The following is a 24155-nucleotide window of genomic DNA, read 5'->3' as shown; positions in this document are numbered from 1 at the left end:
GACTAGATATATTATCCTGGTAACACTATGAATATGACTCACTTTGTATTTGATACAAATGCAACAATCCAAAGTAGGGGCATATTTATTAAGGGACCAGTAGGGGTACGTGCCCCCTCACATTATCGATTTTTGTATTTTAATATTAATTTTGAAATTCAAATTACAATATATACTAAATAATATTTTATTTTTAATAATATATAATTTTAATGTAGCAGTTGTGTCTTCACCCATATAACCAAAGGTTATGGGTTCAAATTCTACATATGTAATTTTTAACATTTGAATTTTTTTAGTTGTGTTTATTATATAGTGCCTCCACAATGATTGATAAAATTTCGACGTTGAAAATAAATATATATATGATGGTTTTTAAACTAATAAAAATGTATTATTTATATTATATTTTACACTAATGACATTTTTTTTTAAGAAAAAGTAACATTTTATTGTTTTTTTTTTTTTTTTTTTTGTGATTTTTCTAACGATATAGTAAAGATTTTGATTCACTCCTTGGGTAGATATCAAATCTAAAGAAACATGTATAAATATTGATGCGTTTCAATTGATCTTAATTTAAAAAAAAATTAATAAGTTTTTTATATTATATGATTATGACATATATGTATGGTATAGAAATTAGAAAATTTGACGAGCGAAAAATTCAATCCAAATTTTTTTTAAAAAAAAATAGTAAATTCGTATTTTGGGAGTTTAAGGTTTACTCACTGAATTAGGTTAGTGTTTATTTATTCTCCTTGTACCATTAGTTAACAACTTAACCTTTAACTAAAGTAACAACTTAAAAGTAAATAATCTATTTTACTTTTTCAATTGGTATAGAACAGGTTGGCTGCTGGTTCATTGAATTTTTTCAATGAAGTTGATTAGGGAACTTGGATCAACAATTCACCCTCCAATTTTAGATGGAACAAATTACTCGTATTAGAAAACTCAGATCATGATTGCATTTCTTAAGTCCATTGATAGCAAAATATAAAAGGTTGTGGTTATTGGGTGGGAACCTCCTAACTGTAACAACTAATGGAAAAAACAACTCTCAAACCAGAAATAGAATGGACAGATGTCGAAAATCAAGCTTCTCTCGAAAACTCTTGTGCACTAAATGCTATTTACAATGGAGTTGATCAAAATTTGTTTAAATTAATAAACACGTGTATCTTGACAAAAGAAGCATGGAAGATTCTTGAATCTCTAAGAATGATGAAAGAAGAAACAATTGTTAAATTCGACGTTAGAGTCTTAGGGGCCATTTGAGGGAAGGGTTGGGTTATGAAATACTACAAGAGACGAGGAGAGTCTTGATGCACAACAACGTCGAAAGAAGCAAAAAAAACATCAAGAAACAATATTCCAACGTCATTTACTGCGTCGGGACATACGTCAAAAGAAATGCATCAGGAGAAGGATTTCCGACACGTGACCAACAAGGCGTCAGGAATAACTCTCCCGACGTACATTTTGCCAACGCATCTCACCGCGTTAATAATAACTATCTCGACGTCCCTTATGCCGACGCATGTCATGGCATCGAGAATTACATCTCCCAATGTTTCCTTATTCGACGTTGGACATGCATCGGGAGAACTATCCGCGACATGTCGTGTACATCCTATTCCCGACGTTATGTTGCGTCGGGAATTCCTTTTTATATGTAATTTTTTAAAATATGTAATTTTAATTTTTTTCCTAAAATATTTTGCTCAAATAAGTTCTCTATTTTTGGGAAATAACGACATTCGTTTTAGATTAAATTAAAGAAAATTCAATATAAATTAATTAATTAGGAAATACAAACACAAATTCAAAAAGAAAAGATTTAATATTCGTAATACGAAGAAGTTCAAAAAACATAATAGCTTTCATAATACAAAAAAACTAGTATTCATAATACAAAAAAGTGCAAACAAAGTCATACGTCTCTTAACGAGGCTCGTACACGCCATTCTACATCGCGAATCCTACAATGATACAAAAGTAGCTAAGTTTAGTACATATATCCATAGCATTACTATCATTGCAAAAACTTAAGAATAATGGGAACATATATACATACCATAAAGCTAAGGATCATGTGGTGGTCCTTGCTGTGCCCGAGTCATGTCCTATATCAACTTCCGCATTTGTTCCATTTCTGAAGCTAACGCTTGGTAATTTCTATCTTGCAATTCAATCTGTTCCAAAGCTTGATCAAGTTTAGCTTGTATTTGAATCTCTCTTTCTGTGGCCGACTGAGAACATGACGTCGTGGAACTGCTTGCACTCGTCGTCTTGCGGGCCTTCAACTTGGGTCTCCAACCAAGGCATTTTGAGTAGCTTGGTGTCTACCCAACACTTGATCGCATATCTCATCCCTAGAGAGTGGCTGACTACCCTCTGGGGTAGGCTGGGACTGGAGTTCCAGTATTTGATTCTGCAACAAATTTAAAAACTAAGTTAGGTAACGTAAAAATATATAATAAAAGATGATAATTAATAAAGGCATAAGTATTGGTTCGATAACTTACATGTGCATCCTTTTTTGGCCTGCGACACAAATGTCCCGGCTCGAACATGTGTTTCTCAAAACAACTCCATACGGTCTATCGACTCCCCTTTTTTCTCAACGAGCTTGTGCTATCGTTATAGAAACGACTTTGACCCGCTGCTATGATTGTACGACTGCTTCTGTCTAGCAGCCTTATTCGTCCGTGATTGCTCCTACATGAAAACATTATATTGTTTATTTCTTATATATATTAAAAGTTGAAATCATAATTAAGCATGACAAATATCTGGAATGCACGACTCATGTAGTGGTCGCAGAAGAAGCTTCAATCCTCATGACGTCCAACCAATACGTTTGGTGGGTTAGCACGAGCCTCCTCGGGGTCACTGTACTTTTTGAAGTGTCTGTGACAGTCGGTCTGAAACTCTTTAAAGGTGGTGAGCATCTAATGCTCAACAAACCTATTCATTACTTGTTCATTGAAATCAAGCACAAAAAACCACTACACATTACAAAAATAACACATTAGATTGGTTAACTTAAATATGTTTCAAATGAAATCATAAATGTATAGTGGACTTAATTACCTGGAGGTCGCCCTTAACGACCTTAATGTATTCTTTGCCAATGTCCACCCACTTAAGGCAGTAGACGGAAAATATCTTTTGTACGAACACGCCTATCACCTAGCTGAAGCGAACAGCGTGTGAGGAATAGGCTTCTCCGCTCTAGGGGCGATCGTCATCGGAATGCGCCCATTGACTGCAACATGGTGCTTCAACTCTAAGAGTCGAGACTGCGCACGTCTCCTAAGAGTCAGTGTCGCAGGTGGTTGAGAAGACGACCCTGCTCAATAAATTATAATAACATAGAATGTTAGAGAAAAAAACTTGAAATAATCCTAAGTTAAAATAAAGCAAATTCTTAAACTCATCTGCAAGGTTTTCTAAATCGTCCTCAAACTCGAGGAACATAGCGTTTATCTCCATAAAATTATTACGTTGGTATGACATAATGCCTGGGACATAAAAAACAAACATTCAATTAACAAATTCAAACACATAGCTAGAATCAAATATATAAACTACATAAATATGTGGGTACGTGGTTTGTTACTATAATTCGTCATCGTTACTTGCATGTGACAAGTGTTCATCCACATCGTCGATGAAGTCGTCAGTGATATGACGCACAACCGATCTTTCAACGATTGTGGGATCAACGTCAGTCCTGCACAGAGTGTCATCCTCGATGTGGTCATCCACTCAATGGCTTACAACGATTTCTACTACATTAATGTGATCGTTCTTAACATCCTCCACTTCTGGCACGTTCCATATATGCTTATTTTGGATGACTTGCACAACTTTTCAATTGCTACCATTTTTTGAGTCATCTACGTAAAAAACTTAATGTGCTTGAGTCGCAAAAATTACAAGTTCCTCTGCGTATAAAAAATGGGACGTGTTGAAAGATTTGTACCCTAGTTCAACGTGTGTTCTTTGACTTTTGTTTAGGTCAGTTCATACCACTGACACTTAAATAGCCATATATTTCTTTCCAAAGGATATTGTACGTGCAACACTTCGTCCAGAACACCGTAGAAATTATTGTTGCCACTTCCCCTTGTCGCTTTCACCAATGACCATTGCTCCACTATTTTGAGTAGTACGTCGAAAATCAAGTTCAGACATGTGAAATCTCAGACCACCCACAATGCATTCATTGTAAGAACAAACATTAAATGATGGTCCCATCGCAAGTGAGAAGAAATCGTCAAATAGATTTGCAGACTCACGCAATTTTAACACCTGAAATGAATGTGACAACGATTATAGACATCTCATGTGCTTAAATACATTAGTGCTTATATGTCACACAAAAACTTGCTATATACCTGTGCTCAAAACTATTCAGGAAATTCTCGTTCATGTCTTTTATACAAATTCATAGCATTTTGAGCATGATGACGTATTAGCCTCAAATGTTTCCTAACGGAGATGAGGATGAGTTTAATTTCTGTAAGAACAATGTATAACAAATATTTAAGAATTACGAAGATGAGGAATGCTTACTTGCGATACTCTGATATTTCGTCTACATTGTTCAGTATGTACCAATGGAAGAGTCGTTTCTCTTCTTGTGATATAGCACGAACACTTGACGTACCTAAGTGTCGTACTTTCTGCTTGAAAATTTCAAAGTCACCAATTATCATCATTTCGCTCTACAATGGTATCATCATTTCGCTCATCTCTTGTGAATTGAGTTTCTATACCACTTAGGTAACGCGAACAAAAGGTGCTTGATTCATTCATGACATACGCTTCTGGATTGACCCCTCAGGACGTGCTTTGTTTCTAACATATTGTTTTAATGTGTGTAGACTTCTTTCAATCAGATACATCCAACTATAAAAAACCGGACCAGTAAGCTTCGTTTCATATGGTAAATGAATGGCTAAGTGTACCATAACGTTAAAGAAGGCAAGTAGAATTATTCTTTCCAACTTACAAAGTATGATTATTATATCTGCTTCCAATCTATCCAAATCACTTACTTTTAACGTTCTGGCGCATAAGTTACGAAAAAAAATTACATAATTTGGTAATAGCAGTGTACACGTTTTTCGGTAAGAATGCTCAAATACCAATGAGTAGTAGTCAATGTAATAAAACATGACAATCATGCGTTTTGAGTCCTGATATTTTCTCTTCTCTTTCATGCACACATCTCGATATATTGGAAACAAATCCATTGGGAAACTTAATTGATTTCAGGAACTTGCAAAACTTAGCTCGTTCACTGCTAGTAAACGTGTAACTCGCGTGTGACTTCACCAATCAGTTACCAACTTCTACAATTGGTTACCAACTTTTACAAGGTGTAAATCCTTTCTTATCTTCAGATCTTGTAGGTCCAACCGAGCATTTGTGGTATTCTTGGTTTTTCCTTCGATGTACAATAACATATCAGTCAAATTGTCACAAACATTCTTCTCAATGTGCATTACGTCAAGTTTGTGACGTAACAGAAGTCTCGACCAGTAAGGAAGTTCGAAAAAAAATACTTCTCTTCTTCCAATTAAGAGCTCTCTTTCTTTTCTTATCCTGTATTGAAGGATGTTTACTCATAATTGGAAACTCCAACTAATCTAGTAGTTTTAATATTTAATACTTATTCATCACCACTAGAGGAGCACTACGCTCTATCGTTCCATCGTGTAGCCTATTTCTATGCCACACGTGGTTCTCTGGAAGATAGCGTCTATGATCCATGAAAGATATTCTACCTCGTATCCTAAAGGACGATATATTACCCATGCATATAGGACATGCCTAATACTCCTTTGTACTCCACCCTAATAGGTCATCATACGCCAGGAAGTCATTAATCGTCCACAACAAAGTTGCATATAGCTAAAAGAACTGACCTGTAATATAGTCATACGTACCTACCCCAAAAGTCTATAACTCTTTCAATTCCTCAATTAATGGTTGGAGATATACATCAATTTCCCTACCAAGAGATCTAAGACCGGGTATGAGCAGTGACATGAAGAAATTTGTCTCTTTCATGCATTTCCATTATGGAAAATTATAAGGAAGTAACACAACAGGCCACATACTGTACGAGGTACTCATTTGACCAAATGGGTTAAACTCATCTGAAGCCAAGCCTAAACGCACATTCCGTGGATCAAAAGCAAAATCAGAATATTCAGAATCAAAGTGCTTCCACCCCTCTGCATCAGCTGAATATCTCAACACATCATCTGTTTCAACACGTTTATTCCTATGCCATCTCATATCAGCAGACCCTTCCCTGCGATACAAACAAGCATTATAATCTCGGTACCAAAGGAAAGTGGTGCAATACCTTATGCGGAATTTTTTTTCTCTATTATGATTAACCTTGTACTTAGTCTCGCCACATGTAGGACAATGTTGCAAATCAGCAAACTCTTTCTAATATAATACACAGTCGTACTTGCATGCCTGAATAGTCTCGTATCCCAAGCCCAAGTCACGAAGTTTTCATTTTGCTTCATAAAATAAACTAGGGATAATAGTACTACACATTGGAAACACTACTCTTAAGAGTTCTAACAACATGTCGAACGACTTGTTACTTCAACCATTTAGAACCTTCACATGCATCAACTTAACCAAAAAATTCAATGACGAAAATTTAGAACAATCGGGGTACAACTCATTACATGCTTCATTTAATAAGTCCTGAAATATGTTTGTTCTATCTTCATCTATATCTACCCCATAATTCATCGGCATTTCATCTTCCAAACGACGTTCCTCTGTTTCCCCTTCCTGTTCAATCGAGGCTTGTAAATCATTTAGCATACCAGACATATCATATTCTTCATTAAATTGCTTACTACTAGTTCTTTCATCAAAAGGATTACTACTAGTTCTTTCCTCAAAGTTTTATATACCTTAATGACTCTCCATGATACACTCATTCTGTGTAGTAGGGGGATATTCCAATAATCAATAGATGTCATTCCACACCCTCTAATGAGCTCCAATTTAAATTCAAACATCTATTGCGGATACCTTAATCGTCCATAGGCATCAACGTGAAACTTGACAAATTCTAAAAATTGGGTCACTCACTCTCTATACTTAAGGGAGAACTTATTTCTAAGTTTCATCTAACCCTTGTCCATCGTTTAAGTCCCTAAAACATAAATAAGTTTGATTAGAAACATATCTCTCTCCCTCTCTCACATCCATAACTTACTCCCCTAAATTTTCACTATTTTTCAGTAATATACAATCTCTCAAATTTTTCACTAAAACTAACTTCAAACTACAGAGGCTACCATAACTGCAGGATAGCCAATACAACCTAATTATTAACAACAAAATACTTCAATCTTCGCATCCTACCCACTTCTTCCAACAACTCTACCTTACAAGTTATCCTACTACCACCTCTTGAAACCATCCTAAATAGAAACAAACTCAAAACAAAAAAGGCTACCATAACTGCAGAATAGCCATCTCAAATAGAAATAAATTCAAAACAAAAAAGGCTGCTATAAGTATAGGATAATCATCCCAAATCAACAACAAAGTTATTCAACAATAACAGGCTACCATAACTGCAGGATAGCCAAAACAAATCTTAACACATATTACATTTTCAATTCAAACCCCCCACCCCCTTCAAAATTTCTATTCAACCCTCCCCCAATTCAAATTTTCAGTTCATTCCTCCACCCCTTCAAAATTTCAATTAAACCCCTCCCCCACCCCAACTTCAAAATTTAAATCAACCCTAAACCCTCCCTTCAAAATTTAAATTCACACCCCCCCGCTTCAAATTTTCAATTCAATCATAAACTCCCCTTTCAAAATTTAAACCCCCCCTCCCCTTCAAATTTTAATTCAAACATAAATCTCCCACCCCCTCAAATTTCAATTCAACCATAAACCCCCCACTCCCCTTCAAATTTCAATCCAACAACATTAATTGAAACTTTTAATTCAACACACATTCACTACAAAAATACAACACACATTCAATACAAAAATACATTTAACAAAAAAAATTATTCCAAAACAAAATTCATAAAACAATTTTTTTAAAAAAGAACCCTAAACCTAAAAATTAACGATTTTAAACTTACCTCAATATATGGCGGCGGACGGCAGCGAGGGCAATGGCGACAGGGCACGGTGGCAAAACAGTTCGTCTTTCGTTTCTCCCTTTCTTTCTTACTCTTTCGTTTCGGTTCTGTGATTCACATAACTGAAATAAATTTATAGGGGATCTCTCGACGCATCACGAAGACGTCGAGAGATCCCACTTACGGCGTCAGGAATGCTTCACCTTTCTTGACGCACCATAATAGCGTCGGGAATGGTCCTTATTCCCAATGTCACCCCTGGCGCATAAAGCATAGTGTCGGGGATACATGTCCGCCATAATTAATTTGCCCTAATTTACGATAGGGCTTTGCCGACACACCATAATAGCGTTAGGAATGCTCCTTATTCCCGATGTTGGCCCCGATGTCATGCATAATGCATCGGAAATACATGCCTGCCATAATTAATGTGGCCTTATTCCCGATGCGTGTCCCAACGCATTATGCTTGACGTCGGGACAAGCTTTTTCTTCCAACGTCTTGCACTTGGCGTCGGAAAAGCCAGCTATTCTCGACGATTTTTCTGCCAACTCTAAACGATTTTTCTGCCAATACCTCTATATTTAATTTACCAAATTATCTTAGCTTTTGTAAAACAATTTGCTCAATTTCTTTAACTACAAAATATTTTATTTTTAACTAATTTTTAAAATTAAATATTTTATTTTATTTTCAAATTTTAGCTTAGAAGTTCACACCAAATTGTGAAAAAAAATTCCAAAAATGAACGTTACTAAGAAGTGATTTTAATAATTACATTTACAATCGATCTTATTAAACAATCAAACTCTCAAATCAATTAAATTTTTTAGTTTATTTCAAACACAACTTTAATGGCGAATTCTTAAAACTTATTTATGTATTTAATTTTTATAGGCAAGGTTTATTCAGTTGACTAAATGGACAAAATAATTTTAAATATTTAATTAACTTAAAAAATAAATAAAATATGGAGTGTTCATACAGCTGCAAATTTGCTTTGTTTCTGCTCAACTTCCTTTATATTTTTTTGGAATTTTCTCTTCATCCCATTTGCAAAACTCCGACGAAGAAAGAATTTTTCTCACTCACAAATGGAAATCAAATCTTTTTGTTTCTCCCATTCTTACGAATTAAACATCAATAACAAACATTAATTATAAGTTATAAGAAAGGTTTCCTACTCCTATATACTCAGGTAGAAAATTAGTTATACATTTATTAATTATACTAAACAAACAAAAAAAAAAAAAAGAATTAAAATAGATAGACACCCAACCCAAATGTGAAAGAGAAAGATTATCCATATCTTTCACAAAACAAAAATATAATTATACTCCAAGATTCCTATATGGAAAAGCAAATTTCTTTGATACCTAGTCCTTACCCACCACAAAACTCAACACATTATATATGAATCTTCAAAACCCAATAATCTCAACAAAATTCCATTGCAAAAACATAGCTCCAAACACACGGCATCTCTCTCTGTTTTTTAAAAAATGGCTTCTAATTCACAGACAAAATTGCCAAAAAAATCTCATTTTAAACCCCAAGTCAAAATCCCAATATGAACCATTTTTTGAGCTACTCTCGTTGTTCTAACCGCTCTCCTACTTGTCACCATCATTTATTTGGCACAAAACAAAGCACAAGTTCTGAATAATAGCTATGAAACTTGAACATAAACTAACAAAAGGAAGAGGACGAAGAGAAAACGAATCATGGTGGAGATAGGAACGGAGAGAGGAAGGGGAAAGAGGAAGAAGACGACACAGATTGAGGAAGAATTATGCTCAAAATATGGGGTATTACACATGTATTACGACATAGTGAGGGGAAGTGTTATGACAGTATGAAAGGGATTTAGGGGGATTATGGAAACCCTGAAATTAGGGTTTCCATAAATTGGGCCCCAAACAAGGGTTAGAGTTATGTAACCCCAGTGTTTTTAAAGGCTCAAGGCGCACTAAGGCGCAATGGTCCTCTGGGGCCTAGGCGCAAGGCGCACAAAAAGGCGCGGGCTTTTTTTCATGAGGCGCACTATATATAAAAAAAAAGATATATATATATATATATACATACAAAATTGAAAGGAACAACAATGTATAAAATATAAGTAAATAACCAATATAGAAATGAGATTTAACTCTAATGTATAAAATATTATAATATTAGTTTTCTACCCAAAAAACAAAACACAATAGAAGTTCATTCCTAAAGATCAAACTCATCATCACTAAATTGATCCTCATCTTCATTCACTCATTCGTTGGACTTATAGCCATCGGTATCTTCTTCTTCCTGATCAGAGTCATCCAAATTTATTTGTTTGGGTGTGGGTTGTGTGGTAGACGAGGATGAACATGAAACATTAGTCGCTCCTGAGGCCCTAGCTCTAGAATAGAAGGTTGGTTCTTTTGCTCCGGCAGCTCTTGAAACATCACCCCACGTTAAAATATCATCGTCAAATACCAGCTCATCCTCCTCCTCAGAATCATCATCCAATCTTCCAATCAACCATTCGTTACTATCATCAATATCTCTTAAAGAGATGGGATCGACGATATCTCGAAGGTTGTATCGACGTTTTAATGCTCTATTGTATTTGATGAACACTAAATCATTCAAACGACTTTGAGCAAGCCTATTTCGTTTCTTGCTATGAAGCTACAAAATTAGAAAAGTCATTGTCACTGCCAGTGAATCAACAAAATTACATTCGCATGTAAAGAAGATGAAAGCTAACCTGCTCAAACACACTCCAATTACGTTCGCATCCAGAAGCACTACAAGTAAGACCTAAAATGCGAATAGCAAACTTTTGCAAGTTTGGAGTTGATTGTCCAAAATTATCCCACCATTCCACTATAGGCAAAAAATATATATTAATAAAATAATTATTGTTGAGTAATCGACTAATCGGTTAGTTGAAATTTACCTGGAGATATTTTGTCCCTTTGTCTGATTGCTAAAGGTTGTCCAAACAATGCTTCAGCTCTCTTATACTTGCTTAGTTCTGCAAGTATTTTGTCTTGGATGTCTAATGAAGCAACCATTTTTGTTATGCATGAGTAGAGCCCATTAACTATTTCATCATCCTCTTGGATGCTAGGATTCGAATAATAGAATGACGGGTTTAAATAATACCCCGCTGCATGCAGAGGACGATGCAACTAAAGCTCCCATCTTCTATCAATTATGGTGAAAATGTCCTTGTATTTTTCTTCATTATTATTGAACGACTTAGCAATAGCTTCTTTAGCTCTATCCATGGCCTCATAAACATATCCCATAGGTGGCTTCTTTTCGCCATCAACCAATCTAAGAACTCGAACTAGTGGGCCAGACACTTTAAGAGCAAACACAATTGTAGTCCAAAAACTAGCCAACAAAATAGTTTGAACTACTCGCCTTCCTTGTTGCTCCTTGCTCCATTTGCTATCCTTCCATTCATCTGAAGTAAACATATTCCTTAAGTTGTTCTTTTGATGATGTATACTCGATAATGTAATGCAAGCAGTAGCAAAGCGAGTCTTAGCTGGTCTAACTAACTCCTTTTGGTTAGTAAATCGTCGCATCATGTTTAATAATCCAGGACGAACATAGATGAAGTTGCTAATCTCCATGCCTCTTTTCAATGCTTTGCGAATATTGGAGATCTTGTATATATCCTCCAACATTAAATCTAAGCAATGAGCAGCACATGGAGACCATATCAATTGTGGTCGCTTTGCTTCTAACAATCTCCCTATTAACAAAGAAAATAAGTATACATTTAGCATAGAACTCACTAAATCAAACAATCTCCCTAATAGCATAATAGTTTACATTCTTACCTGCCATCACATTTGCTGAGGCACTATCAGTAACTACTTGTACAACATTTGCTTCTCCAATGCGCTCTACAAAATTGTCAAGTAGCTCGAACATCTTCTTTCCATCCTTCACATAAGATGAAGCATCGATGGACTCAATAAACATGGTGCCCTTAGGACTATTAACTAAAAAGTTAATCAATGTCCTATTTCTTCTATCGGTCCACCCATCAGCCATAACAGTGCATCCAACCTTAGCCCACTCTGCTTTATGGCTGCTCATCAACTCATTTGTTGCTTCTAATTCCTTCTTCAAACATGGGACTCTCAACTCATGATATGTTGGTGGTTTCAATCCAGGACCAAATTGCCCAATTGACTCAATCATAGGGGCAAAACTATCATATGTGCAAGCATTCAAAGGCACTCCTGCATCATAAAACCATCGAGCAATTCTTTGGATGGTGTGCTCCCTCATTTCCTTCTTCTACGCCGCATTCAACGAAGTTTGTTTTCCTTTGTCGTTCTTTCTATTTTGAACCACACTTTCTGGATTGGGAGTAAAAAATGCATCCATTGGACCCTTTTGTCTTGGCTTCTTCAAGCTCGAGCCACTTGATGTTGCTCTGTTATTTACACTAATACTCCCTTCATCTTCATCCTCCATACCGTAATCTTGTACATCAATGTCCACAATCAAATTTCTTTGTTCTTTGATCTCCTTTTTCTTGGACATGTAATCTCTAATTTCTTCCTTTACATGATCCGGACATTTTTTACAAGCTATGGCATTTCTATAACCACCAACGAGGTGTTGTTTCAATCGATACACCCCTCCTTTTGTTACTTTCAAACAAAATCCACAGACAAACGTATTTATATCTTGTTCATTTTGCAATCGACCATATTTCCATGCCGGATCTTTTTTAGAACTTTCATCAGCCATGTTTTTTAATAGTAATCTAATGGCAGCAAAAGAAGCACCAAAAAAGAAGATTGGATGGCAAAAAACAGAGTAATGGGAGGCTGGCAGCACAACAGTAATGGCAGCAGTCAGCACCAAAGGAAAAAGAAAAAGAAGAAGAAGAAGAATGGATTTTTTTTAATGGCAGCAGTCAGCACCAAAGGAAAAGAACCAAAGGAAAAAGAAAAAGAAGAAAAAGAAGAATGGATTTTTTTTAATGGCAGCAGTCAGCACCAAAGGAAAAGAACCAAAGGAAAAGGAAAAAGAAGAAGAAGAAGAATGGATTTTTTTTAATGGCAGCAGTCAGCACCAAAGGAAAAAGAAAAAGAAGAAGAAGAAGAATGGATTTTTTTTAATGACAGCAGTCAGCACCAAAGGAAAAAGAAAAAGAAGAAAAAGAAAAAGAAGAAGAAGAAAACAGAGCAGCACACCTTAGGATTTTTTTTATTAAGATTTTTAATGGCAGTCGATCTTTAAGAAGAAGAAGAAAACAAAGCAGCAGTCGATCGTTTCGTTGTCTTCATCTTCAAGTCGAGCCGAGCCGTCGTTTCGTTTCTTCACAGCCACGTTACACGTACTAGGTAAATATATTAGGTGAATATATTAAGTAAAAGTTAAATAGGTTTAAAATAGGTAAATATTTGTTTTTTTTAATTAAGCCCAGCCCACGTTATAAAGCCCGCGCCTGTGGGCTTTTTGCGCCTACGGCGCCTTGAGGAAGGCGCGCGCCTCAGCCGCGCCTTTCCATCGGCGCCTCGCCTACCCACAGAGAAGCGCTGGGGGTGCGCCTTGCGCCTAGGCGCGCCTAGGCGCGCGCCTCAGCGCGCCTTTCAAAACACTGTGTAACCCTAACCCAACCGTGATAAATTGGGGCTAACAACCCCTTAGATATTGCTAATGAGTCTTTTGCTCTAGGTGAAAAGATTCCTAAAACAAAACTTGTTAGAAAAATTCTACGATCTTTACCCGAATATTTTGACATGAAAGTTACTGCAATAAAGGAAAGTTCAAGATATTGAAATATTAAACTAGATGAATTGTTTGAATCTTTACACATTTGAGATGTCTATTTTTGACATAGGAAACAAAAAGAGAAAAGATGTAGCCTATCACTGCATAAACAATGAAGAATTTTTTATCGAAAAAGAAAGATGTTCTAATGAAAATTTAACGGTTCCATAGCTAAGTTTACGAAACAATTTCCTAGAGTTGTTAAAACATTCAACAAACGACCATAATATTTTGGAAATCACAGCAACAATAACAAAGAGAGAACAATGATCAAATCTACACAGAAACATGTAAATATTATCGACACATGGAGGAATATTTATTAAAAAATTGATCTTTAAGTTAAAAAATTCAACAATTTTTTATATTATAAAAACAAATTTATTGATTATAATATATATAAAAGATAGTATGGAAATTAGGAAATTTGAGGAGTGAAAAATTCAATCCAAGCTTAAAAAAAAAAAAAAAAGATAATAAAAAATAGTAAATTCATATTCCACATACTCCACTTTGTTTTTTTCTCTCTCAAAATTTCTCTCTTTCATTTCTTCACAATTTCCCTTCCCTCCTCCACTCGCACTGTCGTAGACGCGAAAACGGAGATCCCCCACTCCTCTCCGGCCGTCGCCTCTCTCACGGCTCACCCCCGCCATTTACCGACCGCCGTACCGGCCGTGCCCATTCCGACGCCGCCTCTCCATCATTTCTTTTTCGAATTGTTTCTGATCTAGGTAAATTCTAATTCCCCCTGGATCCATGTTCAGTTTGATAATTTCTACTTTATGCAAGATTTCTTGTTTACTGGGCATTTCTCGTTTTGATTTGCATCTAGGCCATGGATGGCTATTCAAGCATACACTGCCAAAAGTGAAGCTCTTTAATCTCTCCCTAGATCTCTGCGTTTCTTCCTGTCTGTGTTGACCGGCTTTGCTCCTCTACGCATTACAGGTAATTCGTTGCTTTCTAGATCTTTGGCCTCCATTTCTGTGTTTCATTTGTATACGGGCATTTCCTTGTACATCTATTTGGCCGGAGTGATCGAGTAGGATTCGCTTTTGTTCTCCTTCATTACCGCTTGCTGGGTTGCTTAGGAAGTTACTATAACGTACTGTATTCAATTGGAAACAACCCTCCCTCTAATTGATACGGATGTAATTTGACATTTTCTTTCTGACGGGCTTAACTATGATAATTTAGTGTGCGTCAGGTTGCATTTGTTGGATTTCTCGAATTTGAGTGGAATTTGGATCCATATACAAGGTTGCGTACCCTTTTCCTCGTTGTAGATACAAGATTCGTATTATACCTCTCAAAGAGTGTTCCCGTTTTGATTTTGAAATATGAATATTGGAGAGCAAAAATGAAGGTGGGTTTTCAAAGGTTTATCAGATTTTAGATCAAGTTTTGAGTTTGGGTGCTATTTTTCTCTTTCTCCTTTATCCATTCTTAATTGTTGTTCATGTTTCCAGCCATTGCCAAGACAACTACAATTACGTTAAATGAGAGTGTAGACTTATTGACACGAAAAATTTCTTGGTCGATGCACTTTATGCTAGGTTAAATGATAAAAAAATTCCCAGTGAAGTTTCTGATAAAACAAGTAGGTTTTGTTGCCTATTTCAATAGTTACATTTCTTTGCGATCTTCTCATCCCCACTCTGGCCCATTCCCTACTGTCCAAACTTTGTTGTTTCTTTTAAGAAGAAAGACATGATGGCCCCAAACTGTGCATTCCACATTCTCTTAGATTATTGCTTGAGACATCAAACAATTCACCCAGTAAGTTGCACTTACATGGATGAGTATGCTCCCAAGTTTTTTGTGGTGTTATACTTGAGTCATATTTCTAGTAACTTGAGATTCTGTTATTTAATCAGAAAGAAATTAAGAAATAACGCTGACTGCTGGAACTCAAGGCTAAAGCAAAATTGCTACTATTCCTGTTTCCTACCCTTTTGCAGACTTTTCATCTGGCTTGCACAGAGGATCATTCTGATGTTGATTATTGACTACTGATGGTTGTAGTCGGTTCTTTTCCATGTAATCTTAAATCTAGCATAATTTTGAGTTTTCCTTTGTGGAAGGTGGATTTTGCCAACACCTTGGTCTTTCCTCTATTAGGAAGGTGACTGGCCTTAAGAAAGTGCAGTTCTTTGCTCCATAAGTTTTACATGGTAGAGTGAACATCCAGGATATTGTCCAACGACATTCATCCTTAGTGATGTGTCTGCAGTGGTGTTTACTTTGTCATCAGCAGGAATATGTGGAGGAGCTAACCATTTGTTTGTTTCCTGTGCGTCAGTCTTTTAGGCTGTTTGGAGTTGTTGTGGTGTGTGATAGGGACTGTCGCTCGATTGTGGAGGAGGTTTTGATGAACTCTCTCTTTCTGATAAAGAAAAAACTTGCGGTTTGTTTGTTATTGCTGTTGTTGTTTGTTTGTTTTTTTTTGGGTGCTATTTTGTAGGATGTGTGTCTTGAAAGCCAAAGGAATAGCCGAATTTTTAGAGATTAGAGGCGGTGTTGGAGGGTGTCTTTATGTGATGCTGATCGATCTTTCTGTATTTATCAGCTTGGTGTAATTCTTTTGGACTAGAATCCATTCTTGTAGCTAGTTTAGGTCTCTTTTTCAATTTTGTTTTCTAGTTCCCTCGTAAATTCTTTCATTTTTCTCCAGGAATGCTTGATTTCTTACCTTCAAAAAATAAAACAGAAATAAAATATAGAAAAAGCATGAACTTCCTATTATGAACAACAAAAAACAGTTTTTAAACAGCTACTTCCTTGAAATCTAGCATGATTCCTCCCGTCAGTCTTTGTGGGATGTGGTTATGGGATGAATCTTTATTATAATGAACTTATAAATATAAAGTCAATCTATTATTCATTTGGTTAGTGGAACTTAAATTTTAGCTTTGATGGGTTATCTAACTTTTCAAATTGAGAAATCTTAAATTTGGAACCGGGCTAGTACATCTTTTCTTTCTAGGAAAATTTTAGCTGGAGTTCTTATACCAACTTTTAATTGTAGAGTTCATTGAATTTAGAGTTGCTAATAAATATGTTTCTCTTCTCCACATAAGCAGTGATTGCGCAAGTTAGCAAGGTTTCTGCTCAATCTTCTCACTGTACTCAATAAACTTTAGTACTGTGAAGGGAACATATCCGAAAATGGGGCGCCTGAAGCTGCAAACTGGAATTAATGCAATCGAGGAAGAACCTGAGGAGTGTGATGTCACATATACGAATAAAACTGCTTTGGCTTGCATGATTAATTCAGAAATTGGTGCTGTATTGGCAGTTATGAGAAGAAATGTAAGATGGGGAGGTCGATATATGTCAGGTGATGATCAATTGGAGCACTCTTTAATTCAATCACTGAAGTCGTTAAGAAAACAGATATATTCATGGCAGCATCCATGGCATACAATCAACCCTGCTGTGTATCTTCAACCATTTTTAGACGTAATTCGATCAGATGAAACTGGGGCACCAATAACTGGGGTTGCTTTATCCTCTGTGTACAAGATTTTAACTCTTGACATGATTGATCAAAATACTGTGAATGCTGGAGATTCTGTTCACTTGATAGTTGATGCTGTTACCTGTTGTAGATTTGAATTAACAGATCCAGCATCAGAAGAAATGGTCCTGATGAAAATACTTCAGGTCCTTCTTGCTTGTATGAAAAGTAAGGCATCCATTATGTTGAGCAATCAGCATGTCTGCACAATTGTTAATACGTGTTTCCGCATAGTGCATCAAGCAGCCACCAAAGGTGAGCTATTGCAACGGATAGCTCGCCACACGGTTCATGAGCTTGTTAGGTGTATCTTTTCACATCTTTCAGAAATCAATACCACAGAACGTGCACTGGTCAATGGCAACAGTTCCAGCAAACAGGAGGTACTAATTTATTCTCTGCATTTCTGAATAGCTACATTTTAAACCGTAGGATAGTTAGATGAGTGATGAAGCTTAATGGGAAAGAAATTTATCATTTTGTGCATGGTAGTTTTACTTTACCTTATGGTATGTATTTGTTTTTCAGTTGTATGCCTTATGGTATGTATTTTTTTTTTTTTTTCAGTTGAAGTTCCCCTACTATATCTCTTTGGGTATAAAATACTGGTTATATCTTTTTCATTTAAATTTAGTCTCCTTTGAAGACTAAAGTGATGGGATATTTTTCATTTTTCTGTTATGGGTTTTATCAAGATTGGGTTTTCTTTATTATAAGTATGAGATAGCTGTTGCGCACCAGTCACAGTTTACAGGTTTCTCAGTTTGGTTTTTAGTTTTGTTGGGTAATAAACATAGGCTTTCAATGTTGGATCTTCAGTGTTAACCATTAAGTGTCTCATCTTGGATCCATGTCAATTACTGAGGTCATAAGTAATGAAATTTGGTAAAGAATGTACTTGCTGTCTTTTTTATCTTTGCGCTCATGTTCTATGTACAACTGTGATTAAATGCCATTAGATTAGAAGAAAAGTTTTTTTTTTATATTGAAAGATATCTGCCCATTCTTATGAGTTGGATCATTGACTGCGCTCAGCCTCGCAAAAAAAAAAGGAAAAAAAAAAAAAGCATAACAGCTTCTTTGAAATTTTGGGTCTCCTAAAGAAGCTGTTATGCTTACTTTTTTTGCAAGGCTGAGTGGAGTCAAAATTTCAAAGAAGCTGTTTTGCTTACTTGCTTTGAAATTTTGGGTCTCCTAAATTATATAAAGTGATAAATTGATCACCTTTTGTATACTCTTTTGTGCCCTTGGATATCTTTGGGTATTTCATTCGATCAATGAAATTGTTACTTATCCATCTATATCTATATATATGCATATAAGTGATAAAGTTCAAATAGTTAGGTACTCCTTAACGTTGATGATGATGTTGATAATGAGCTTTAGAATTTTTGTCTAAGAGAACGTGAAAGTTGATGGATACATATTTTTATTTTTGTTTTGTTTTTTTTAAGAAAAATTATATAGCAATAATAATTTTATACAATTCTTGTCCACAATACAAGGCTTTGCATTTTTATGTTTTTGTTAATGTTTCTTACATTTAGAATGAGACTCCTCACTTCTTTTAGATAAAAAGCCTGAACAGTGCCTTTGGCCTATTAAAACATTGGTTTCTCACATTATTTATTTTGATATTGAAATTGTCAAGTTGCTCGTTGGCTAAAATTAGCACAAAATTGTTAAAATAATTTATGAAATTTGTTCTCTTGTTCAGGCTGGCAGGGGGGCTAATGATGATTATGTGCTTGGAAACAGACTTTTGGAGAATGGCAACCAGGGCCATGAATTTGATGGTCAATCGTCATCCAATAATTTTGACTCTAATCCATCAACAGGTCTGATGGCAACTGGAATGGAGGAAAATTTACTTGAGGATGGTAGTGCGAAGGATACGGTTCCATTTGACTTTCATCTTATGAATGAACCTTATGGGGTCCCTTGCATGGTGGAAATTTTCCGATTCCTCTGTTCATTGTTAAATCTAGTTGAGCATATGGAGTTGGGAGCTAGGTCAAATACCATGGCTTTTGATGAAGATGTTCCTCTCTTTGCCTTGGGATTGATAAATTCAGCAATAGAGTTGGGTGGCCCATCCTTCCGCCATCACCCTAGGCTATTGAGTTTAATTCAAGATGAATTATTTCGAAACCTTATGCAATTTGGTTTGTCAACAAGCTCGCTAATCCTTTCAATGGTTTGTAGCATTGTTCTCAATCTCTACCACCATCTGCGCACTGAGCTGAAGTTGCAGCTTGAGGCTTTCTTTTCATGTGTGATTTTGAGGCTTGCCCAGAGCAGGTATGGGGCTTCATATCAGCAGCAGGAAGTTGCCATGGAGGCTCTTGTTGATTTCTGTAGGCAGAAAACCTTTATGGTTGAGATGTATGCAAACTTAGATTGTGACATAACTTGCAGTAATGTCTTTGAAGATCTTGCTAATCTTCTGTCCAAGAGTGCTTTTCCAGTTAATTGTCCTTTGTCTTCGATGCATATCCTTGCTTTGGATGGTCTTATTGCCGTTATACAGGGAATGGCGGAGAGGATTGGTAATGGAGCTGGACTAGAAAATACTCCCGTGAAGCTTGAGGAATATACTCCTTTCTGGATGGTTAAATGTGAAAATTACAATGATCCTACTCAATGGGTTCCATTTGTGAGAAGGAAAAAGTACATTAAGAGACGTTTGATGATTGGAGCTGATCACTTTAATCGTGATCCCAAGAAAGGACTGGAGTTCCTTCAAGGAACCCATCTCTTGCCTGATAAACTTGACCCCAAGAGTGTAGCATGCTTTTTCAGGTACACTGCTGGTTTGGATAAAAATCTGGTTGGGGACTTCCTTGGAAATCATGATGAGTTTTGTGTCCAGGTTCTTCATGAATTTGCTTGGACTTTTGATTTTCAGGACATGAATTTGGATACGGCTTTGCGGCTGTTTTTGGAAACTTTCCGACTCCCTGGAGAATCACAGAAGATACAAAGGGTGCTTGAGGCATTCTCTGAGAGATACTATGAACAGTCACCTCAAATTCTTGTGAATAAGGATGCTGCTCTTCTACTTTCTTATTCACTTATAATGTTGAATACAGATCAGCACAATGTTCAAGTGAAAAAGAAGATGACAGAAGAAGATTTCATTCGGAATAGCAGGCACATAAATGGAGGCAATGATCTTCCACGAGATTTCCTCTCTGAATTGTATCACTCAATCTGTAAGAATGAGATTCGTACTACTCCGGAGCAAGGAAATGGTTTTCCTGAAATGACCCCAAGCCGATGGATAGACCTGATGCATAAATCTAAGAAATCCTCTCCATTCATCGTGTCTGATTCTAAAGCCTATCTTGATCGTGATATGTTTGCTATAATGTCAGGGCCAACAATTGCTGCTATATCTGTGGTATTTGATCATGCAGAACATGAAGAAGTCTATCAAACATGTATTGATGGATTCTTAGCTGTTGCAAAGATCTCTGCATGCCATCACCTTGAAGATGTACTTGATGATCTTGTTGTGTCCCTCTGCAAGTTCACAACCCTCATGAACCCATCATCTGTCGAGGAGCCTGTGCTGGCATTTGGTGATGATACAAAAGCTAGGATGGCTACTATGACTGTTTTCACCATTGCCAACAGGTATGGTGACTTCATTCGCACAGGTTGGAGAAACATCCTTGATTGCATCTTGCGATTGCACAAGCTTGGTCTTTTACCAGCTCGTGTGGCCAGTGATGCAGCTGATGAATCAGAACTTTCTGCTGACGCTGGGCATGGAAAGCCTCTTACGAGTTCTTTATCTGCTGCTCATATACAGTCAATTGGAACTCCCAAGAGATCCTCAGGTCTAATGGGTCGGTTCAGTCAGCTTTTATCTCTCGACAGTGAGGAGCCAAGGTCACAACCCACCGAACAACAACTTGCTGCTCATCAGCGCACCCTTCAAACCATTCAAAAGTGCAATATCGACAGCATTTTTACAGAGAGCAAGTTTCTACAGGCTGAATCTCTGTTACAGCTGGCACAAGCACTCATATGGGCTGCAGGACGGCCCCAGAAAGGAAACAGCTCTCCTGAGGATGAAGATACAGCGGTCTTCTGTCTGGAATTATTGATTGCCATTACCTTGAATAACCGAGATAGAATTGTGCTTCTTTGGCCTGGTGTGTATGATCATATATCTAACATTGTCCAGTCAACTGTCATGCCCTGTGCCCTGGTGGAGAAAGCTGTTTTTGGACTTCTTCGGATCTGCCAGCGCTTGCTTCCTTATAAAGAGAACCTTGCTGATGAACTTTTGAGATCTCTACAACTTGTCTTGAAGCTAGATGCTCGTGTAGCAGATGCATACTGTGAGCAAATTACACAGGAAGTCAGTCGTCTAGTGAAAGCAAATGCTTCTCATATTAGATCTCCATCAGGATGGCGAACAATAACATCCCTACTATCCATTACAGCTCGACATCCAGAGGCTTCTGAGGCAGGATTTGATGCTCTACTCTTCATTGTGTCCGACGGTGCTCACTTGTTGCCAGCAAATTATACCCTCTGCATTGATGCCTCAAGGCAATTTGCTGAGTCTCGTGTTGGACAGGCGGAACGCTCTTTGCGTGCGTTGGATCTTATGGCTGGATCTGTTGATTGTTTAGGACGGTGGGCTAAGGAGGGTAAGGAAGCTGCAAGGGAGGAGGAAGCCATTAAAATGTCACAAGATATTGGAGACATGTGGCTGAGGCTTGTGCAAGGGTTGAGAAAAATTTGCTTGGACCAAAGGGAGGAGGTTAGAAACCAGGCTCTATTGTCATTGCAAAAGTGCTTGACAGGTGTTGATGAAATCAACCTTCCACATGATTTGTGGTTACAGTGTTTTGATCTCGTGATCTTCACAATGCTTGATGATTTATTAGAAATTGCACAAGGACACTCTCAGAAAGATTACAGAAACATGGAAGGCACGCTGATCCTTGCCATGAAACTCTTGTCCAAAGTGTTCTTACTGTTGCTCCAGGATCTTTCTCAATTAACAACCTTCTGCAAGCTATGGCTTGGTGTTCTTAGTCGAATGGAAAAGTATGCAAAAGCTAAAGTTAGAGGAAAAAGAAGCGAGAAGCTTCAGGAGTTGGTGCCTGAACTCCTCAAGAATAACTTGCTTGTTATGAAAACCAAGGGGGTGCTAGTTCAAAGGAGTGCGCTAGGTGGAGATAGCCTGTGGGAACTCACATGGTTGCATGTAAATAACATTTCTCCCTCGTTGCAATCGGAAGTCTTCCCCGATCAAGATTCCAACCACGTACTTGGTCAGGGTGAAAAAGGTGGCCTAACTTCTAGTGAAGCAAACTCTGTTTCTTCAACTGAAAAGGTAGCATCCGACAATGCTGGAACTGGAGGGTAAGGTTTATTCAAACAGAAATCTCAGCTTCTTTCGCCAAGTGATGTCGCTATGCATATACTTGACCATCAGGATTAAAATTTTTGTCTAGAATTAGTCTGTATCCATCCAGATAATCTTAAATTTACAGAATGAGATGGGGCACATCATTTCTATACTTGGAGCTTGCTTTGTTACAAATAGAGGGAGGTTATGAAGTAAATTTGTGTCCCGGAACCGCCCCAGGTATGCTTTATGAACTTCCAGGCTTTCATCTCTTTCGGACAGGTGTTTCTTCTTCTATATTCTACAATTCTTGATCACAGAGTTCCCAGAGTTGGATTTGTCTCATTCTAAACCATGATGTTTGTTAGTGTTGTTATACGTATCATCGTATGATCAGGCATAGATTTCAATCTTCTATCTTTTCTCTTTCGTTAACATTCCGAATTCTGGAAGCATACTATCATTCATCCTCGAATGAAGCATGTACTTACTATTATTTTGTATTATCTTTGCTGAGTAATGTACAGAATCAAAAAGTTTGCTAGTAAAGCACTTGGTATGTTGTGTAGTATGCTTACTTTGGGTATTTTAAATGGTAGGAGTTGAATCGAATGAAATGTGATGGATGAGGTGGAATGGAACCATCGTTGTTCATTAATTATTGATATTGTGTATCAGATCTTTTTTTTTTTTTTTTTTTTTTTTTTTTTTTTTTTTTTTTTTTTGGCATCATGGAGGTTGCAGCATTGGTGGTCAAAGGGGGATGGTAATTTGCAAAAACGAGAAGTCACTCCAAATCCTTTTTCTTTTGAATGAGGCTGGAAATCGAACTTCCAACTTTAAGAGTATAATAGGTAAGACGTGTTTTTTTTTACCATACAAGCTTAGCAGTCTCAACTTCGAATTTTCGAGTGAGGTTTGATACCAAAAATCTTTGATGTGTTTTAGGTGGTTTAGTCCAATCAAATGTTTTGAACATCAGGGAAGGAGTTAGTAGTTTAGATTTCAATTTTACTTTTAACTTTCACGTTCCTAAGCGACAATATTGCATCAGTATCCAAACAAATATGCTGAATTATTTTGGAAATCAATTGAAATGCTTAAAATTTTAGGTCTTGGTTTTTTTCTTTTCTTTACTTTTGGATTTCAAAGTCATAAGCTTTCTTTTATAACTTTAAGATTTGAGAATGTTGCAACTTTGCTTCCCTTAGATTTCAATATTTTTATTAATTTTTATGCTTGAGAAATTTACTAATCTTCAGTTTTTTCTTCGACATTAATTAGAATTCATTTATTTCTT

The 24155-nt window shown here is 36.7% G+C and overlaps 4 protein-coding genes across 7 annotated transcripts; 1 reads left to right on the top strand and 3 right to left on the bottom strand.

Annotated features, from left to right (window-relative positions):
* Positions 1 to 10272: 10272 nt before the first annotated feature.
* LOC127151471 (uncharacterized) lies at positions 10273 to 11312 on the bottom strand. Its single transcript, XM_051091365.1, has 3 exons — positions 11107 to 11312; positions 10915 to 11033; positions 10273 to 10835 (listed from the first exon to the last, which is right to left on the bottom strand). Exons 1-3 carry the CDS (start codon positions 11222 to 11224, stop codon positions 10431 to 10433), a joined length of 642 nt encoding a protein of 213 aa, XP_050947322.1. The 5' UTR covers positions 11225 to 11312; the 3' UTR covers positions 10273 to 10430.
* Positions 11313 to 11341: 29 nt separating this feature from the next.
* LOC127151359 (uncharacterized) lies at positions 11342 to 12464 on the bottom strand. Its single transcript, XM_051090898.1, has 2 exons — positions 12005 to 12464; positions 11342 to 11916 (listed from the first exon to the last, which is right to left on the bottom strand). Exons 1-2 carry the CDS (start codon positions 12459 to 12461, stop codon positions 11342 to 11344), a joined length of 1032 nt encoding a protein of 343 aa, XP_050946855.1. The 5' UTR covers positions 12462 to 12464.
* A 6-nt stretch (positions 12465 to 12470) lies between these two features.
* Positions 12471 to 12929, bottom strand: LOC127151358 (uncharacterized). The gene has a single exon (XM_051090896.1). The coding sequence runs from the start codon at positions 12927 to 12929 to the stop codon at positions 12471 to 12473; it is 459 nt and encodes a 152-aa protein (XP_050946853.1).
* Positions 12930 to 14467: 1538 nt separating this feature from the next.
* On the top strand, positions 14468 to 23520 carry LOC103500238 (ARF guanine-nucleotide exchange factor GNOM-like). Of its 4 annotated transcripts, XM_051091364.1 has the most exons (5): positions 14468 to 14692; positions 14794 to 15066; positions 15159 to 15327; positions 17045 to 17864; positions 19199 to 23520. In XM_051091364.1, the coding sequence occupies exons 4-5, from the start codon at positions 17130 to 17132 to the stop codon at positions 22871 to 22873; spliced, it is 4410 nt and encodes a 1469-aa protein (XP_050947321.1). In that variant the 5' UTR covers positions 14468 to 14692; positions 14794 to 15066; positions 15159 to 15327; positions 17045 to 17129; the 3' UTR covers positions 22874 to 23520. The 4 variants fall into 4 exon arrangements, with proteins under 4 accessions (XP_050947321.1, XP_050947320.1, XP_050947319.1 ...); XM_051091363.1 differs by lacking the exon at positions 15159 to 15327 and having other exon boundaries at positions 14794 to 14909; XM_051091362.1 differs by having other exon boundaries at positions 14794 to 15327.
* Positions 23521 to 24155: the final 635 nt, after the last annotated feature.

The sequence above is a fragment of the Cucumis melo genome, chromosome 10, assembly GCF_025177605.1.
Source record: "Cucumis melo cultivar AY chromosome 10, USDA_Cmelo_AY_1.0, whole genome shotgun sequence".
NCBI lineage: Eukaryota > Viridiplantae > Streptophyta > Magnoliopsida > Cucurbitales > Cucurbitaceae > Cucumis > Cucumis melo.
This window is presented reverse-complemented; position numbering and strand designations above follow the sequence as displayed.

What these genes read in the sequence shown, in the direction of transcription:
- LOC127151471 (XM_051091365.1), bottom strand. Translation starts at nt 11,224, where the DNA reads ATGGTTGCTTCATTAGACATCCAAGACAAAATACTTGCAGAACTAAGC. An exon ending in AAGGGACAAAATATCTCCAG is followed by an intron (nt 11,034 to 11,106) that starts GTAAATTTCAAC and finishes TTTTGCCTATAG; the next exon opens with TGGAATGGTGGGATAATTTT. An exon ending in ATTGGAGTGTGTTTGAGCAG is followed by an intron (nt 10,836 to 10,914) that starts GTTAGCTTTCAT and finishes CTAATTTTGTAG; the next exon opens with CTTCATAGCAAGAAACGAAA.
- LOC127151359 (XM_051090898.1), bottom strand. Translation starts at nt 12,461, where the DNA reads ATGAGGGAGCACACCATCCAAAGAATTGCTCGATGGTTTTATGATGCA. An exon ending in CTCAGCAAATGTGATGGCAG is followed by an intron (nt 11,917 to 12,004) that starts GTAAGAATGTAA and finishes CTTTGTTAATAG; the next exon opens with GGAGATTGTTAGAAGCAAAG.
- LOC127151358 (XM_051090896.1), bottom strand. Translation starts at nt 12,929, where the DNA reads ATGGCTGATGAAAGTTCTAAAAAAGATCCGGCATGGAAATATGGTCGA.
- LOC103500238 (XM_017047252.2), top strand. Translation starts at nt 17,130, where the DNA reads ATGGGGCGCCTGAAGCTGCAAACTGGAATTAATGCAATCGAGGAAGAA. An exon ending in ACAGTTCCAGCAAACAGGAG is followed by an intron (nt 17,865 to 19,198) that starts GTACTAATTTAT and finishes TCTCTTGTTCAG; the next exon opens with GCTGGCAGGGGGGCTAATGA.